The 18,948-nt window shown below is 57.0% G+C and overlaps 1 protein-coding gene across 2 annotated transcripts in view; it reads right to left on the reverse strand.

Moving 5' to 3' along the window:
• Positions 1–18,948, reverse strand: part of DCDC2C (doublecortin domain containing 2C) — an 88,244-nt gene that overhangs the window by 28,905 nt on the left and 40,391 nt on the right. Inside the window, exons 6-10 of one of the 2 annotated variants that reach the window (XM_004745736.3) lie at positions 17,087–17,129; positions 9,135–9,261; positions 7,176–7,276; positions 4,573–4,641; positions 834–875 (exon numbers count right to left, since the gene is read on the reverse strand). In XM_004745736.3, coding sequence (XP_004745793.3) covers positions 834–875; positions 4,573–4,641; positions 7,176–7,276; positions 9,135–9,261; positions 17,087–17,129 — 382 coding nt within the window. The remainder of the gene's footprint in view (positions 1–833; positions 876–4,572; positions 4,642–7,175; positions 7,277–9,134; positions 9,262–17,086; positions 17,130–18,948) is intronic. The other variant, XM_004745737.3, reaches the window with a different exon arrangement.

Raw genomic sequence — 18,948 nt, forward strand, 5'->3', positions numbered from 1 at the left:
CCCAAGTTTTCCACGGAGTCACGAGGAGTCTACATGCACTAAGGAATAAGTCAATCAAGTCTTGCATACTCTGAAAAAATCATCACGGTCACTTAATCATCCAACAAATAACAGTGAGACCTTTTTTTTTTTTTTTAAGTAGGTTCTGCTCCCAGCATGGAGCCCAGCATGGGGTTCGAACTCACAACCTGAGATCAAGACCTGAGCTGAGATCAAGAGTCGGAAGTTTAACGGACTGAACCACCCCTCCCCAGGTGCCCCAATAGTGAGACTTTGATTCTGCAAGGGACAGAGATACTGCCAGGAAGACAGGACCGTGGGGATGAACGTGTCCCTGTCTGCTACGTGGGGCCAGCCGTCCAGACAGAGCCACACCTTCCTGGGGGGCTACGAGTGTCACGGCTCTGGGGAGCCTGCGTTCCTCCTGTGGCCCCATGCATGGACACATCCATCCTCAGCCCAAGGGCCAGGGCCCAAAGATGCAGGTTTTAGGGCTTCCTGGAAAGCCCAAGTGAGCATCCGCAGGTGCCTGCTGGTGGCTGGCTTCTGGAGGGCGCTCCCTAACACACGACTCGCGGGGAGGCTTGGCCCTCCTGCTTTCTTCCTACCTGCCCTTCGGGTGGATCTGCCCGCCTATCCGAAATGTCTTAGCCATGTTTCCTTCCCTCTGAGTTTGCTTCCTGTCTGTGGGAGCAGAGCTGCGGTGCATGACGGCGAAGTAGAGGTCTTAGCCCTGAAAGGTGCCTGGCAGGGTTTTGGAATCCACTGATTCCCCTGTTAGGTCTGGCTTCAGAGCACAAAACACAAGAATTACAGAATTTGTTGATACAAACCTTCCTGTCGCTGTCTTCACAAGGACTTTCATCTTCTTTCTCCTATTATTAAAAAAATACAGTAATCAACTCTGTGCAAGAAGGACCGTGTCGAACACACCCGTGCTCCCCCTCACTGTCCTGGTAGTCGTGCAGACCCTGCAGGGCTTCCTCTCCGGCTCCGGCCCGCCTCGCTCCTCCCCTTTCCCCGCCCGGTTCGTCAGGCTCCACCCCTCCTCTCCTGAGTCGTTCTCACGCCCTTCTCAGTAAGCACCTGCTGCAGAACAGGACACACCATATTCTCGGCTGCTGCGGGGTGTTCACCCGAGGGCCCCGCCCCCGCCTTCAGACCCGCGTGCAGGTCCCGCGTCCCGCTTCCCAGCACCCGCGACACCAGAGCATCGACTGTGCATCAGCCACCAAGGATGCCTCCCTTGTTTCTGCTTCGTGTGACTAATGCGTGTGTTGGTGGGCTATTCCCCTCGGGCGGTTCTCAAGCCTCCAGCTCAACGACAACAGTGTGCCGTGAACACCTGGCTAGCAAGTACACACTTCGTCTTGACTAGTTCACTTGTCTGAGCTCTTCAGATGCGTTAATGTTGGTGTCGCACTTTAAGGTGACAGTATTTCCGACATGTCAGAGATCATCCGCAGAAATGACGTATGTAAGGTGTCCTGAGGATGAAGAAGTGTCCGATGAAAGCCTGGCTCCGGTTCTGCTTCCTCTCCTGGTGTCACCCCGTCTGGGCCAGAGACGTGCATCAGGACCAAACAAACCCTTGTGCACCCCCTCTGGGCCGGAAGAGAGCCGCGTCTGACCCTGACGCCGACACAGCTCCTCCCGCCCCAGGCCTTCCTCACGGCCGCAGAGAGGGGCTGGGGGAGGCGGCAACGAGGACCCCGTGCTCGATGCGCCCCGAGATCCTGCTCAGGACAATACGGTGTTTGCACACAGACCGCGCCGATGGCCGCACGCCACGGCAGGGGGCCTTCACACCACTGAACGGTACTCCTAAAAATGGTCAAAATGGCCAGTGCTGTGTTTTTACATACACATATTCTACTACAAAAAAAATTAGATAACAGAAACTCCTTTGATCAAACAGAAATCTGTATTTTAAAAATAATGTGCACAATAATACGCTGTCTTACAGCTTTGCAAGGTCACTTTCATTTTACCCCAGGATGACAGACTTCAGTTTAAGCACCCTAGCCACAGGAGCTCAGAGCAAATCGCAAATGGTCACGAGACCCCTACTGCGTCAAGGCTCGGTCCCGGACACGGTGAAGGACACGTGACGCCAAGCCTCACGCTCGACCCCCACCCAAGGAATCCACAGCGGGCGCAGGAGAGACAACTGGCCTCTTGCCCAGGAAGCGTTCACTGGATGTCGTTTCTTTGCTATTACTACCACCTGTTACAGTGCACATAACACGCTTGTCGCTTTCCGATCTCTCAAAAACATGGGCTAGATTTCAGGGCAAAAACCCTTCAACTCCATGAGGCGATTCATGCCCATAAGGAAAAGGCACAGGGAGTCCTGCTCGGGCCACGCGGGAAGCAAAGATGGCGCCATGAGGACGTCGGAGCAGGGAGGCTCTTCTGGCTGTGAGCAGTGCGACACCTGCCGCGACGCCTGCCGTCACTGCGAACAGACCACGGAGCCCGGCCCGGGAAACAGCTCTGCTGAGAAATGAGGCACAACGAGCACGGGCTTCACGACACTGGAGGAAACAGAGCCTCGCTCACTCACAACCGCATCCAAATCCAAGCTCCCCCACTTCCTAACTACGGGTGGAGGCACGTGACGTCCTCGTCCATCTCCTTGCTTCGGGGGCCACAAAGCTGGGTGCTGACGCCCGGGGAAGCGTGCGTGTGAGGAGAGGCAGGCCCCGCAGCAGGGACGAGCGCAGCGCCCAGCAGAGCCAGCGCTTGGCAAACGGGCAGGCTGCTCTCCCCGGACCCCCCTGCCCACCACACGTCAGCAATGTCCAGACAAGAGAGAAGGGGGCCTCCGCTGCTCCGTGTCACCGGCTTTCCCCAGAAGCTGAGGTGGCAAAACCAGGCGGTTAAAAGCCAATCGCTTGGGGTTGCGATTATTCCCATAATGCATTAAGAAAGACACTTTGATTCACTCTAACGAATTAAATCTACTGATGGATGCCAAGTCACTGATACACACGGAAACTCGCCGAGGCCCCAGCAGATTCACACAGCGAGTCAATAAGGCACCGTGACAAACGTCAGTGGCCAGACCACACCAGGGACTCTGGCTGCCGCACAAAGTCACTGTCCTCACGATGCCTGTGCCCTCTTCCTGCCGAAATACGGCCATAGGTTACTCCACGCCTGAGCACAGAGTGTCCGTCTCCGCTCCTCCCCCCGTGCAGGCAGGAGCTGTCGTGTCACCGCTCCCGGCGCTCCAGGACAGACGCTCACTCCGACACCACAGCAACGAAGTGTCCTCTTTCCTCCTCGTCTCCAAGACCTCCCGTCACGTGTGCCTTCACGGAAAACCACTTCCACATCAAAAGAACAGGAGGAAGGGGAAGAGAATCGCTTGAAAGCACATTCCCTGCGACCGTCTGGTTTACATCATAACCCCCACCGGTGGTGAGAAACCCAGACAAACTTCCCCCCAAGCGCCCTCCCCAGGTGGGCAGGAAGCTGGCGACAGCTCCGTGTAGCCCCAGGCCCTTCCACCCACCCTCTGGGCCACTTACTCTGTTTCTAAATGCGGAGCACATTTACGAGTGGAAAAGGAATGGCTCACAAGGCTGCTGCACCCCAAGTTTCCTTATAGTTCAGGAGGCTTCAGCATTAGAAGAGACTCACACTTGATACCCCAGACTTAACCACACAACCTCCTGCCTGGGTCCAAACAGTTTAAAACAAGAGGGGTGCCTGGACGGCTCCGTTTGGTGAGCGTCTAATTCCTGATTTCAGCTCAGGTCATGATCTCAGGGTCCTGGTCAGCGGGGAGCCTGGCTCTCCCTCTCCCTCTGCCCGTCCCCCTGCTCGTGCACTTCTGTCCCCCCCCCCAAAAAAGGAAATTATAACTATCTGAGGTGGATATGTTAGTTAGCTTGAATTGCCAAATATTCTGCAAATAAAAAATTTAAAGATATGTTTTCCCAGAGCACATACATCAGATAGACTCGTCACCTCATGTCAGAGGTTATGCACCCCAGCAGCGTGCTTCCTGCTTGGAAGGCACAGCTCAGCGTGTGGCGGAGGACGGAGCAGACGCAGAACCACGCAGCCCGGGTCCGCGGGGCGGGCTCGTGCTGCCATCCGTGGAGCGCGCGCCCCGCGTCCCCGCTTCCCTGACCACACCAGCTACTACACAACACCAGCGCCCCCAAAGCAGACGGTCCGTGGCGTCCGCGGACGCCTACACACCGACACACCTGCTGCTCTTCCGCTCGCCACGCTCCCTCTAAAAATACACCTTGAAAGTTGCTGGGAAAACAGTTTCTCAGTCCGTGACTGGACGCACAGTAAGAGGTCATTAGGACCAGCGGAGGAGCCATTAAAATTACTCACATGATCTCTGGCACCCGAGAGACCGGATCGAAGGGACCACCTGCCTGGGAAACACGCGAGGTTTCCACCGCCACGCTGCGCCGCGCCCTGGACCGCGGTGGGCTCTCTGCTTCCCTCTCCCTCCCACGGGAGCTCCACCCCACGTGCTAAAAGGATAAGGACGCGCCTTCCTCCCACAGCACCAAATACAAAGTAAGAGTGGAAGTGGCTCACCTTGTGGCTTTCAAAATCAGGGCCGCTATGAAGTGTCTCTTCATCTTCCTTGACTATCTCCGCGGGTGTCTGGAGAGAAAACACACGGCGGCCGTAGTGGCAGTCGAGCGACGCCAAGCCCCGAGAAAGGAGCAAAGGAGGTGGGGGGCAGAGCTCTGTGCGCCGCTTCTGTGGGCGGAGCTGAGGGTGTGGCTGGTTTTCCGACCCCCCCGACCGGCAGTTTTACCTTCACTCCACTTACGAAACGCTAACCTATTGAATGAAATTGTCGGGGACATGGTTAAGGGGAAACACCAGCAGCCCCTTTCCTGGGGGAAAGGAGTGGATCATCCGTCCAGATGCCTCTTGTCAGTGGGTAGCAGATGCCTATGGACCTCCGTGTGCCACTGGGACCCCAGTCAGCGCCCACCTCCCCGACATTCAAGCCTGGCCCGCCACAGCCCGGGCAGTCCTGCTCCTCACACGGCGGGCCACCTCGCGTCCGTGGGCATCATGTCCCAGGTTTTGTGACTTGTCAGCAAAAATCAGTGAGCTGTGTTTAACTGCTGCCCTGGGTACTCTCCACGAGGGGAAAGCCACGTGGTCCTGTGGCTAAGAAAGAAAGGGTCCCTCAGAGCGACGTCACTCTATTTCTGTGCCAATCAGGGTAGGCGCGCCCCGTGTCCACTGCGGGCTGGCGAGGGGGTCCCTTGTTCATCCGTCACCCAGGACGCCAGACCAACAGACATCAACTCCTTGCGTTCCCATGACTTCAGAGGCAGAGGGACACTGTGGCTGTCAATGCCTCTGCTCGGACGTGCGGCCCATGACAGCCGCCCACGTGTCATCACTGAAGGCTACGAAGCTGCACCTGAGTTCAAGGGTGGAGGAGGATTCTCCCAGCAAACGGCCACAGCAGGTGCCCATGAAGAGACCTAAGGACCCCGCAGCTCCTGCCAGCTGACCCTGGAAGGTGCAAGACCGAGTCTGGGGCTGTGTAGACATGTGGTCTAGGTGGTCCCCCTAGCCTGGACCTCGGCTGTCCAAACGTTCCGAAAACTCAGAGCCTGCATAAGCACTGCCGTCCTGCGGTCCACACAGAAAAGTCACCGTGATGTAGGGACCGCCCCAACCACAGCAAGAAACAAACATGACAAGCACATCCTCTCAAAGGGTCGCCGATGCCAACGGCGATGCCATGTATTCAGCAACATACACAGAATGAGGGGCCCCGCAGTCCTGACCCAGGATGGTGACGGAGAATGCAAACCAGCGCGGCCCCTGAGAAGCTCAGCCACACAGGGAGATGAACGTTAATTAAGTCGCACAATTAAGTATAAAACCTCAACTGTGATATGCTTTGTAAGAGGGATTCGGGGAGCTAAATGGGCTGCCACGGCCTTACCAACACAGGAGACCACGGAACGTTTCCTCTGCTGTGCCTACAACGTGAAATATCTTCCTGCGGTCGTCCTGCGGGAGGACGCGCGGAGACTGAGGGGCACGGTGCGGGGGGTCGTCGGCCGGCCAGCGGTCACGGTCATCTAGCCGGGGACGGTGGTAGTCACGGCAGGAGGGATGGCACTGAGACAGAGAGCACGGGTGCTTCCAGACACACGCAGGAGGTACCACTTGGTGGTCTGGGTGCAGAAGGGCTGAAGCAGTGAGTCCCAGGAACATCTCGGAGTTTGTTTTTTGTCTGACTGGATGGACGCGTGTCACGCAGCCACTGAGACAGGAGCGCGCAGCGTGTGCGGACGGTGTGGAAGGACAGCCGCGCATTCCCGCTGTGCTGAATTAGTGTCTCAGCACATCTAGCAGGGGTGTCAGCTCCTGGGGTGTGTCTCTCTGGATGTGTGTGTGTCTGGACGCAGCGTGGATAGATGCGTGTGTGTCTACCTGTGTGTGTCTGTGTGTACATCTGGACCCCGGGAAAGAGACCTGCAGAGAGACTGCCGCCCTAGTGATGGGGAGTTCAAGATGTAGAGCAATCACTGGCCTGACCTGACCCGGGTAGACCTCCAGCATTCAGTGCCAAGTGGAGGACTGGAGGTCTGCCGAGAAGAATGAGAACGGGCCCCCGGCTGGCTCACTTGGGACAGCACATGATTCTTGAGCTCAAGGCTGTAAGTTTGAGCCCCATGTTAGATGGAGAGATGACTTAAAAAATAAACTCTCTAGGGGCACCTGGGTGGTTCAGTGGGTTAAGTGTCTGACTTCGGCTCAGGTTCTGATCTCAGGGTCCCGGGATCGAGCCCCGCATCGGGCTCTGCCCATCAGGGAGCCTACTTCCCCTCTCTCTCTGTCTGCCTCTCTGCCTACTCATGATCTCTCTTTCTCTGTCAAATAAATAAAATCTTTAAAAAAAAAAAAAAAAAACACCTAAGGACGCAGCCACAGACCATGACAAGTGCTCAGAACAGTCCCCAAAGCAGAAGAACCCACCGGGGGGAGGGGCAGGCAGGAAAAGGTGTGATGCGGGACCCGGAAGATGAGCAGTAACTGACCGGGGGGGCACAGAACATGCTAGAGGCCCGGCGAGCATGGGGGGGGGGGGTGGCGGGCAGGGGGGCTGATGCAGCTCGGACGGCCGTCGGCAGGGTCGTGCGACCCCCGTGACCCACCTGGTCCGCGGGCGCCTCCACCTGCACGCCATCGTCCTCTCTGACTTCCGGTGCTCCTTGGGTTTCCGTGTGGGGAGTCTGGGCTTTGTACACGTCACCTTCTGGAGGAAAACAGCACAAACAGGTGTTCAGGCCGACGTCCCCTGCACATTCTCCGGCCCAAACCGAGGTCGCGGCTCCGTACCACTGAGTTTCCGACGTGGTGCGCGGGCCGCTGGCCCCGGAGCCCTGCATCCCACCACAGGACCCCATGGCCTTGCCTCTGCCCCGTGTCTGCACGGACGGCCGTCCCTGCGTCCTGCCCCCACGGGGCTCGGTCCCAGAGATGAGACTCGCCGAACACTTGGCAGACACGTGTCCAGCCGACTCCAAAATCACCACAAAGCGACCCCCTGCCCGACACCAAAGTCCTAGTCGGAGGACATGCACCTTGGTTACTTCAAGAACTTCCTTTGAAGTAATGAACTCAATGCGTTTGACCCGACGAGGTATTAAAACCGCACGTTGGGAAGCAGTCGGCTGAGCCTACAGAGAAGCAGCTCACCGGCCCCACAGCCGCACGTGCCACAGGCTCTCAGAATCCGCAGGTGCTCGAAAACCTTGTCCTCACCCTGACAGGACTTCAGCGACAGCAAGGGGCCGGCCGCTTCCCTCAGCCCCCAGAGGATGTCACCACGGTCGTGACGGCCTCAGTGACCGCAGCTCACTCGACTTCTTGTCCTTCCCCGCCCCTCCCAGCCCTCAGCCCCGGAAGGACCGTCACACAGTCCTCGGCGGAAGGGATGAAGGTAAGAAGATGTCCGAGGGCAGCGTCCGTCGGGCCCCCACAGGGTGCCAGGCCCTCCTCTGCCTGCTTGATACTTAACACGCACACAAGTCTCTGAAAATCCTACCGTGGCCGTTTGTAGAGAAGCAGCGTGCGGAGGGCCCCACGCTCGGGAGCCCGCTCAGGACCACGCTCGGGAGGGCCGTACCTGGAACCTGGGCCCCAGCACACCACGCTGCTTCCCGGAGAGAAGGCCCGGCCATGCAGTACAGGCTTTGTCCAGAAGGAAACTTTGCATGCACTGATTAAAGTCTATTGCGCGGACTACAGGGTCAGTAGGCCCTGGTCTTCGGCCCATGCTGGCCACGGTCAGGCTCTAACCACACACTGCGTCCGCCGTGCCACCAGGCAGGAGCGCTGTGAGTGCCCAGCGTCCACACCGGGGCCTGGTGCACAGCCGGACAGCGCCGTCATCCGGGGTGGGGAGGCCCAACGGGGACCGGGCGCAGGAGAGACGCGCAGGGAGGTCAGGATGTCCCCTGGGAACTGGCCGAGGGATCCCGGAAGCTAAGAGAACACCGGTGCACAAAGAGGAGGAAGCCGGCTCGCTGCCCTCCTTCCCCTGGTCCTAGCCTCTGTGCCACCAGCCCCCGGCGACGCCCCTGGGACACACACCGATGGGACGTGGGGCAGCTGGCTCCCAGCCAGGGCTCCGCAGAATAGAAGCAAGAGCAGAAAAAGTATTTTTTTCTAATTATTTCATTTTAAAGTCAGCTCCAAAGTTCACTCTTTCAAATTCCCTCACACTTAAAAAGTAAACCCGCACAATTCTGGTGGATTTGAGCCTCACGTTTCCCTCCAAAGGCTGAGAAGTTTGCAGGTTGTTTACTGCGTCGCCCGTCCTTAGGGGAAAGCGCGCCCGCCCAGATGCTCCCGGAGACGACAGAATTCCTGCATTGATCCGGAGGGCTTCCTGGGTGGGGAAGCCCATTGCCTTCAGCGCCCGGATGCTGTTTCTCTCCTCTCACTAGACGGCCCCTGGAGCTGAATGTCTCACTCGTGACCCAGACAGTCACACGTCCAGTGCCTCAGTGGGTTACAAGCCCTGTGTCTGCAGAGCAGCGGCCCCGGGAGAAGCACATTCTTAAGATGGCAGCGGTTTTCCCGCCCACAGCCGGACCAACTCACGTTACCTGTGCCGCCGTGCGTTAAATGCTCCACGAGCATTTTCTTCTTTCCCTCTTTGGCATAAAAAACAGAATCATCTCCCTGACAGGGAATGTCGTCGTACTTATGAGGTTCTTTTCCTTTGGCGTCTTCCTAAGGCACAAATTAAAAATTAAAAGTGTGAGGAACAGCAGTGCCCCCTGAGTCTTACCCGTTGGTTTGAGAACGACCAGGCGAGCCTCGCTGGGGCACCTGGGAGTGCGTTCCCTCCTGGCACCCAGGTCTGGACGCCCCGTCCCTTACACTTCTCTTCAGCAAAGTGGCCAAACACCTCCCTCCCACGGCGAGGACAGCCCTTCCCAGGAAAGGGGGACCAGTCGTCCCCCTGGAGGGGCCCCCATCCCCCCACAAGTCCCGACAAAATGAGGGGAGGCTTTGGAAGGGGGCAGGTGAGTCTGAGGAGGTCCTAGAAGCCTCATAAAATCGCTGTTTTCCACACTGACAAAGCTGTTGCCCTGGAACCCCAGAGCAAGGGGAGCATCTCTGATAAAAGGCTATTCAGCATGTTTTCAGAGACAGGTTGGTTTTGGATTGAGACACAGGGAAACTCGGATGGTCTGAAAGAAATCTACAGACAGTAATGACCGAGCACAAGGGGTCACAGTGGACAAGGAGCGCATTCGGAGCACATCCCCGCTCCGCCCCGCACACCACCTTTCCAGCTTCCCTGTTCTCTGTCTTTACTGACGCTGGCAGGACTATATAAATCGGGATTTCTCCCGAGCTCTCTGCGGCGCCTCCCGGTACCGTCAATATATGTATGGCACCAACGACCGGCTGCACTGTCCTTGCAGAAATTAAAGCATAAGGTAGTCCCACGACCAAATACAAGAACCAAGCGAAATCTTTCCACCTACTTTAAGGGGCTTTCCTAAAAGCTGCAATCATGTCCACAAGTAAGGAAACAAGATCTTGGCAGCACGGGTCGTAGAACGAGAACACAGTATGTGCCGCTTGTGTTGGGGCAGCTGGGGGATAGCATTCAGAAAGCCTGCTTGACTCCAAGCGTCGCTGACCCCGATCCTCACAGCCATTTCCTGACAAGACACCCTGTGTCCACTGCTACCTCGGAAGTAATACCCGAAGGACAGTGACACAGGAAGGGTCCCACGCTCCTCACGAGGACACAGTGCGACCATGGGGCAGAGCAAAGCGCACAGGGAAAGCAAGACCAATCCCCGGCCCCCCGGTCCCCCGGCCCCCCGGCCCCCCGGTCCCCCGCCCCCCCAGCCCCCCGGCCCCAGGCACGGTGACACGACAGAGCTGAGTGGGTCCCCACCGACCTGGAAGGTGGCCCCAGACGCAAAAGACTCGGGGCCAGCGTGATGGCAGATAAGAGCGGGCGTCAGTTCAATAATCTGATCTCTGTTTAATCTCGTACGTGACCACCGCACCTGACGGGAACGCACTCGTTTCTAGAAGCTCCGTACTTCTACGACAACCACCGAAACCTGGAGCCGTGCTAGGTCAGCTGCTCACCAAGTCTGAGCCGCGCTCACCCGCGCACCCCGTTGCCTCCCTCCGCTTCGTCCCGTGGCCCAGCACTGAAGCAACCTCAAGTGTGCGTGACTGGTCAGGAGGGCCGTGGCTCGCGGCTCAGCACTAGAAGGCTGGAAGCCCCTTGGGGCCAGAGATGTTTGTCTAATGACTTCCCAGAGCCTGGAGCCGGGAGGCCGCAGAAAGCGCACGGTACGTACTTGCCCGGGGAGTGAGGGAGCGGCGCCGGCGCGAATCTTCTTCTCCTGTGACTCTCAAGATGCTCGCGGAGCCGTCACAACTTCAGGGAGGTGTTCGGTGCCTCGGCTCGGCGCTGGGACCCTCGCGTCTAAGCCCGCCTGTCTTCCCAGCCCTGGCCCAGCCTCCTCCCTCTCAGGCTTCGCCCATCGTCCAGGCCCTCCCCACCGGCAACACCCTTGCTCCCTGTTTTCAGATCCCAGCGCACGCCGAGCCCAGGGTCCTGGGGCCACGTTCCTGGAACACCTGCATGTCATCACAGAACACGGGCCCTGTTCTCTGCCTTCCCGGCTCCAAGCAAGCAGGGACCTCACAACACGGACTCGTGACGAGGAAGTCATCCCAGCAGTTGCTCAGGAAATCTCGGCTGATCTCTGGAACTGAGTAAGAAGATGTGGGGAAAGTAGGAAAAGAACAAGAAGACTAGGACAGAGACAGGGGAAGGGCTGGGGCACCTGAGCATCTCTATCCCTCGGTTTTCACTCAGGTCGTGACCCCGGGGTCCCGGGATTGAGCCCCACGTCGGGCTCCCTGCTCTACAGGGGGCCTGCTTCTCCCTCTGCCTCTGCAGCTCCCCCTGCTTGTGCTCTCTCTCCTCAGATGAATAAATGGAATTTTTAAAAAGCTGGGGGCCGGACTGCAGGGTCCACAGCGCCCGCCCAGCTGCCCGCCCGTGCCCCTGAGGCAGCCTCTATGCCCCTGCTGTCCTGACCTGCCAGGGACACCCCAGATGCTTCTCCAGAGCCGCCACCTCCTCCAGGGCTGGTCCTGCTCCAGCGTCACCGTGTCCCAAGCAGACGAGCCATCGCCCACACTCCCACCCCCACGGCCCACGCAGCCCACGGCCACGCATCTGCTGCCCTGCCCTCCGGCTCCCGGCTGGTCTGTGCTCCCCAAAGTCAGCAAGGGGCCGCCTTCAGCTTTACACACCCAGCCTGTGTGTCTCTCATGGTCAGGGCAACGCAGATCCACAGCAGTTCGCAGAAACAGCGGATTGGGTGGAGAACAGAGAATGTGTGGCTTCCCCACACAAAGAAACTCCTGCAGGTCACCCTGTCCCCACTCCTCCCTGCCCTGAGTCCCGAGTCTCAAACCAACACGACGTCTTACAAAGGGGCAGGTGCTCCCTTCCCTTTCATTCATCTTTCCCCCCATTAAAAACGTTCTCAGGGCACATCCCCCAGGCACGCCGTGTTCACTTCTCCGGAGTGCTGTAGGGACTATCACCTTTCTCGGGAGCCTGTTTCATTCGATGCAGCTAAACTTAATGCGGCTGTAACAGACCGTCGTGCTCAGGCACAGGAAAGGCAGCCTCCCGAGGTGACGTGGGTGAAGTGGAGAGCGTGTCTGGTGGAGGGACAGGAACCAGGCAGTTAGTTCTGAGTCAAGCCACTCCCAGGGGAAGCTGGTGCTGCACGCTGAAGGCCTCGCTCCAGCTTCCCGAGTGAACATCCTGCTTCCCAGTGGGTGAGGGTCTGACATCAGAGAACCAGGACCTATACCACGCATTATTAAAGTGGAACATTTGCCAACATTTGAACCTATTGCCTCTTCAAGCCACTGGAAGGAGACACAAATGCAGCCTTGGATGTTATGTGATACTGCAACAGTCTTGACGTTAAGAGCCCGCAAATGTTAGCGCCGATGCACTTACTCCCCACTATGCTTTGCAGTTTAGACCTGGTCATTAGAGTATGGGTGGCCCACGGTATGCGACTCTCTGTTTCATACATGTGTGCACATGCGTACACACACGCACACAGGACTTTAACTGTTTTATCTCTTGTTCATTTCAGGTCACCACCACCGTTTGCACTCCATGCCCAGAAGAGCAGTCGGTAACATGAACATCCTGGCTGTGGCTCTGATAGAAACACAATGCCTGTTAATTATTTACCAACATGTCATGGAGGCTTGCACATTAGAATCGTCATTTTAATATGGGAATGAAGTTTTAAACAGTTATTAAATTAGCCTCACTTCTTGGAGAGTAAGAGATACAAAATTGTGGCAAATGAGTTGCTATAATACGGAATCTGATCTAACAAAATCAGGACAGGTTCATTCAGGTATTTTCCTAGGACTCAACAGTCACGGGCAGGTTAATGGACACCCGGAGCCCGGCGGCCTCTCCCGCGTCCGGTCACCCAGACAGACGAGCACCTGGCCATTGTGTTTCTCCTCATTTCATGGAATCAAATGCCATGAATCAGAAGACACGTGGTTATTTTTCGTGCCGCTAAGTAACAAACTACCAGCTGAGCTCGCCACACACTCTGTTACCTGCAAGTTCTGTTTTCCACTGAAACAGCCCTTTCGGAGCTTTTAGACGTCGGTTTTTATCACATAGCACATCCAGACGTAAAGCAGGAGGACAAACCACAGAAACAAACCGCTCGGCTCGGCTCGAGATCCCACACCCCGCGTCGGGCTGCCCTGAGCCATCTCTCCTCACAGCTGAGCACATCGGGGCTTCGCCGTGCCTTGTGGACAGAGTGCACCACTACTGTTCTGGAATGTTCTCCCAAGTGGCTCTGCACGTTTTTAGGCTGGTGCTTTCTTGCCGGGAGCACGGGAAGCAAGGCTTCTGCAGGTGCCTCAGTCACGAGATGAGGCGGAAGAACGTGGCGGAGTGCTTCCTGGCCACCAGACCCCTCTCTGGACACAGGGGAGGTTTGCACACACCGTGGGCGCGTGCCTCCCACTGCACGGGGACTGCGCAGCACCGCCGGCAGATGCGCTCCAAAAGCCAACAGCAGCCCAGCGGCCCCTACAGCTGAAGGCCACCCGAAAGGAAGGCAGGCGCCACCAGCCCAAGACCCACCCAGCCAACACGCAGGACTGGGAGACGTAATAACGTGTGGCTGCGCTGACCCCCTAGGCCTGGGCGCCGGTCGTTACACTGTCACAGATTCCCGAGCCTGAATCTTCAGCTGCACGCAGCCAACTTCCCTCCTCAGGTGCCAAAGAAGAGTGAGCTCTTCCTTTGCAAAAATATCCACGAATCTCTAGCGGCCGCGCTATCTTTGTACCTTTCTGGGAATACGGTAAGTTTCCACTTCGACTCTGAGTCACACCCACGTCACCGTGAGGACGTCTGCAGCAACGATGCCCAGCGCGTGCGGGGCCAACCGCGCTCGCCTCGGCCGAAGAGACAGGCGACGCCCGCGAAGCCACACACGACGCCTGCGGCCATGCCCCGTACGCAGGAGGCACCCCACTTCCCACGGAAGACAAATCAGAGAAGTTGAGCAAGAGACGAGGCCCGTAAGGAAGCCACGGTGCTTGCCGTCACGTGGCTGCTGAGAGTGATTCTAAACCCAGCCTCAAAAAGGAAAATAACAAAATAAAAGAAAACCCAGCCTCGTGCAGCCAGAGAAGCCTGGCACGTGGGCTAGTTTCCTTCCTTAGAAATGCACCTGTTCCTCACACGGGGCAAAAGTTTGTACGTACGGAGTTCTCAGCCCAACATATTACACAGACCTCCACACGCAGAACAACGAATGAGGTGAGACACCTTGAGAGGCGTTTGTACAAGAAAAGCACAGATTTTACATCAACCTTTGTCATAATCAATGCCTGTTCTGGTCTTTTAGAAATTCCCTCTTTTTTTTTTTCTGGAATAAAACGTGTTTGCTCTGCCGTTACATGCCATGCCTTGTCATACATCACAGAACATTTTCAACGATAAGATCTAGTTTTTTCTGAAATAACACATTTTATTTGCATTGCAGTGTGTGAATGTCTGTGACCCTCACGTTTAAGATCCTTCCCGTTACACAGCGTCCTTAAAACCTGTTATCGTTCCAAAAGAGAGGAGAAAGCATATAGAGGGTATCAGAACAAACACTTGCCGCATTTTAGACCAAATAGAACAAATATTTAGTAAGATATTTAGTAATATTTAGTAAAATACCCCCCTCTCGGGACCCAGAGCCGCAGTAGCATAATGAAACGAGGACATAGCGAAAGCCGTGACGACCCCAAACCCGTGGCTCCGTTCTCTGTGCCCAGAGGTTCCCCAGGTCACTCGAGTAGGGGACTCCAAGGTTGTGCCACTTGGGCTGTTTCAACATTCACAGTCAATGTCCACACCGCACGTGGAGACACCCGTGGAGGCAGCTGAGGAAACGGAGGCTGGACACCTGTGCACATCCACGAAGGCTCCCTCTCCGCCTGGAACGTCGGCCCCTTCTCTGGACCACGTGGACCTGCGCTCTGCTTGCCAATGTCCCCATGTCCACGACCCCCTCCTGCAAACCACGCTACACACGAGATCCCACGACCCTGAGATCATGACCTCACACAAGCGCTCTGTCATGAAATACATCTGCACGCGAGGAAACGCATTCTTAGGGCAGAGTCATGTCTATCCATTCTGCATTCTCGACGATTCTCGTCCACTCATTCAATCAACAAACACTTAATACCAAAGGCAACCTGTAGAGAAAGAAAATTGAGAATAAATAAGATGAAGAAAGGACGGACACCCAACTTTTGTAGCAACATGGACGGGACTGGAAGAGATGATGCTGAGTGAAATCAGTCAAGCAGAGAGAGTCAATTATCATATGGTTTCACTTATGTGTGGAGCATAACAAATAGCATGGAGGACATGGGGAGATGGAGAGGAGAAGGGAGTTGGGGGAAATTGGAAGGGGAGGTGAACCATGAGAGACTGTGGACTCTGAGAAACTAACTGGGTTTTGGAGGGGCAGGAGTAGGGGGTTGGGGGAGCCTGGTGGTGGGTACTGTGGAGGGCACCGACTGCATGGAGCCCTGGGTGTGCTGCATAAACAGAGAATTCTGGAACACTGAAAAGAAATTTTAAAATTAATTAATTAATTAAGAAAAGAAAATAAATAAGACGATCATTTACGTCAGGAAGCTTCCAAAATAACAAGAGTCAATTCAGAAAATCCTTAACACCAAAGCCAGGCAAGGACCCCATGAAAAAGCAGCATTGGAGGCGAATCTCATCTATAAACAAACATGCAAAAGTCCCTCACAAAACTGAGCCAAACATACTCAAAAAGGCATCTTTTCGCAGTCGGGCTTTTCCAGCAAAGGCAGTAGGGTGAGGCCTGCAGTCGTGAGCTCGGGGTGAGGAGTCAGGTCGGCTGCGTCCTTACCTCGGCGACACTGAGCTCCTCCAGGACCAGCGCGGACGGGCAAGGGCTGGGCTCAGCCAAGGCTGGACTCTTGCCGGCAGATTCCGGGTGGTTCAGACGGGTGAGGAAGCCAAAGTACTTCCAAGACAGCGGCTAAGACGGCGGTTATGACATTGGAACGGCGCCAGGAGAAAAGCCACGGGAAGGTCTGGCCGTGAGGTGCGGGGAAGGAACAGCTCAGCACATGGGGGCCCTCCCAGCAGGTCGGTCCCGGGAGGGAGGACCAAGCCAACGGGCTGGGAGCTGGGGACGGCAGACACGCGGGAGACACGCCACAGCTCTGCTGAGTGAACGATAAGGTCCGTGCGGCCACTGAGGTAGCATCTTACAAGACGGCGGGGGCCCGTGGTCATCAGAGCGGCGGGTGATAAGGACCCGTAAGGCCACCAGCCTCTGGCATCTGCCTGTCCTTCCAGGCTTCTGTCCTGACGCGCGCAGCCGCTCCTCTCGTCCCGGCTGTGTGTGTCACACTGCGTGTAGGCACGCACACACACGTGAGCGCGTCTCGCCTCTGTGCCTGACGTGCCCCCGCCCCGCCCCAGGCCCAGGGTGCACAGCAGGCCTGGCCCCTCTCCCTCCAGTCTGTCCCTACGCCACACGGATTCCACCTCACGCTCACTGGGTCATATCACGGACGCCTCCGGGTGCCTCCCAGCGCCGCACCCTGAGCTCCCCCGTCTCGTCGCCGCACGCACAGCGGGAAGCCTGACGCCAGCACTGCACCCAGAAGCTCCAGTCCCGCTGCGGGGGCTGCCCTGGGGGCAGGTTTGCCAAGTGTCCCCAAGCCCAGTTCTCCCCTTTACTGTGTGAAAGGGACTTACTTTCCTTAGAAAGAGAGAGCGTGAGCAGTTGGGGCAGAGGGAGAGGGAGAAGGGATCCCAAGCAGACTCCACACTCAGTGCAGAGCCCGGCACGGGGCTCGATCCCACGACCCTGAGATCATGCCTTCAGCCAAAATCAAGAGTCAGACACTCAACTAACGGAGCCACCCAGGCGCCCCAAAAAGGACTCACTTTTCTCTTCCCTCGTGAGCATTTCTCGATGTCTGCATACTTTCTGAAAGACAAAAGATAAGTCAGCTAGAACTTCATAAAAGTCAGCCAAAATACATCTTCCTAAAAATGCAGGCCTTAGCCGTGGCATTTGGGAGGGCAAGACCCCGTGGAAGGCACGGTGGTCCCCCACGTCACGGGCTCACATCAACAGCATCTCCCAGCCTCTGAGCAGAAGGGGCCCTCACTGAGGTTTGCTCAGTATCCTTCCTGGAGACCTTGGGAAATCCGACGGTTTCCATTTCTATCACGGTGGGTGGCATTCTGGCCCGAGGGTGTCGTGTCTACGGACACGTTCTGCCCTAAAGCTTTTATACAGTCCTGGAGGAAAATCCTAACATGTTTGAGGGTTTTGGCCGTTGATGGTCACTCCCACAAACACGGGTTTTTCATGCAGCTCTAATGGGGACCTGTGACACACACGCCATGTTCTCCCTGCTGGAGAGGAAGCACGGCTCGGAGACATGAGGTTCAGTGAATGTGGCACCACTGACCAGGGGAGGAGCAGAGACCCCAGCCCCGTCCAAAACCCAGCCCAGCTTCCTTCCACCACGTGGCAGACCCCCCCCCACCCCCATCTAACTGCCGCCCTTCCCTCTGACGCAGCCCCGGGAGCACATCCCGCCAATTCCTCTGTAGGGGCTGAACCCTGCCAGTGCTACGCACAAGAAGGAACACACAGGCACCCCGCTCTCCGGCAGGAGGGCGCCTCTGGGGACCACGCTGTGGGTGGGGAACGGACTTCAGTCTCTTAGCAACTCGGGGGACTCTCTCCTCTTTGCACAGAGAAAGATACTTAAGCAACCAACAGACCCAGTTCAGGGTCCACACATGAACAGGGGACAGAGAAAAACAAAACACATGGACGGGGGGCTCTTGTGGAGAGCAGCGGACACGGACACAGAGAGGACCAGCACCGCCGTCCAGCAGCCCCTGAGGTCCTTCTACCCACGGTACAGTTAGGACAACCAGGAACAAATTAACACATGGATAAAATCAGGGAACAGCCCTGCTTGCCAGGCTCGGAGGCAGGCCCCCAACCTATCCATATGCTAGGCGGTCATCGCCTACAGACAGACAAAACAAGCCATTCTCTGCCTCAAGGTAGAAACCCTAACATCGGCTGAGGGCAAACAGGCACAACACGTCTCAGGTCCCTCGGCTCTAGGCCGGGGAACTCATGGGTGTGCAGGGGTGAACCGCCTGCCACCTCCAGCACAAGACCAACTCCTACAGTCCTCTGCTCGAGATGATGACCATGAGCAACGTGACGGAGAAGCAGCCACGGGGAGGGTCCCTGACAGGTGTCCTCAGACCACTGCGGCCCCACATGCCGTGCGAACACAGCCAGGGGCTGAGCAGTCCAGGCTGCAAAGTCCTGTTCGAAGCTGGAAACCGTTCCTCCCAGCCAGACCCGGACATCAGGAGCTCCCTCGGGGTGGGAACTGGGGCCATGCACCTGAGTCACACACCGTGACCCCAGCCTGCTGAGAGGAGGGCTACTTGTAAAGCACAGCGAGGCACGGGACACCCAGGTACCAAATCAGGGAGAGGCAGAGTCCCGCCGTCCAGCGCAGGGGACAAAGGGCGTGGCTGACAGGGCACAGTCCCCCCGGGGCTCACAGTCCCCCCAGGGCTCACCATCCACTGGCAGGCACACCTGAGGCTGCTCCCCTGTCATCCCGTGCCCCACCGTGTCATCCCACAGGACCCAGAAGCAACGAACTCAAACACAGCCCTAATATCCAGGCTTGAATCTGGGCAACAAATTGAGGATTTGGATCAGTGTGCGCCTCTGAGCTCCGGCCTCGCAGGTCACCTCC

Source organism: Mustela putorius, unplaced genomic scaffold, assembly GCF_011764305.1.
Source record: "Mustela putorius furo isolate JIRA1106 unplaced genomic scaffold, ASM1176430v1.1 tig00000813_pilon_pilon_pilon, whole genome shotgun sequence".
Classification (NCBI taxonomy): domain Eukaryota; kingdom Metazoa; phylum Chordata; class Mammalia; order Carnivora; family Mustelidae; genus Mustela; species Mustela putorius.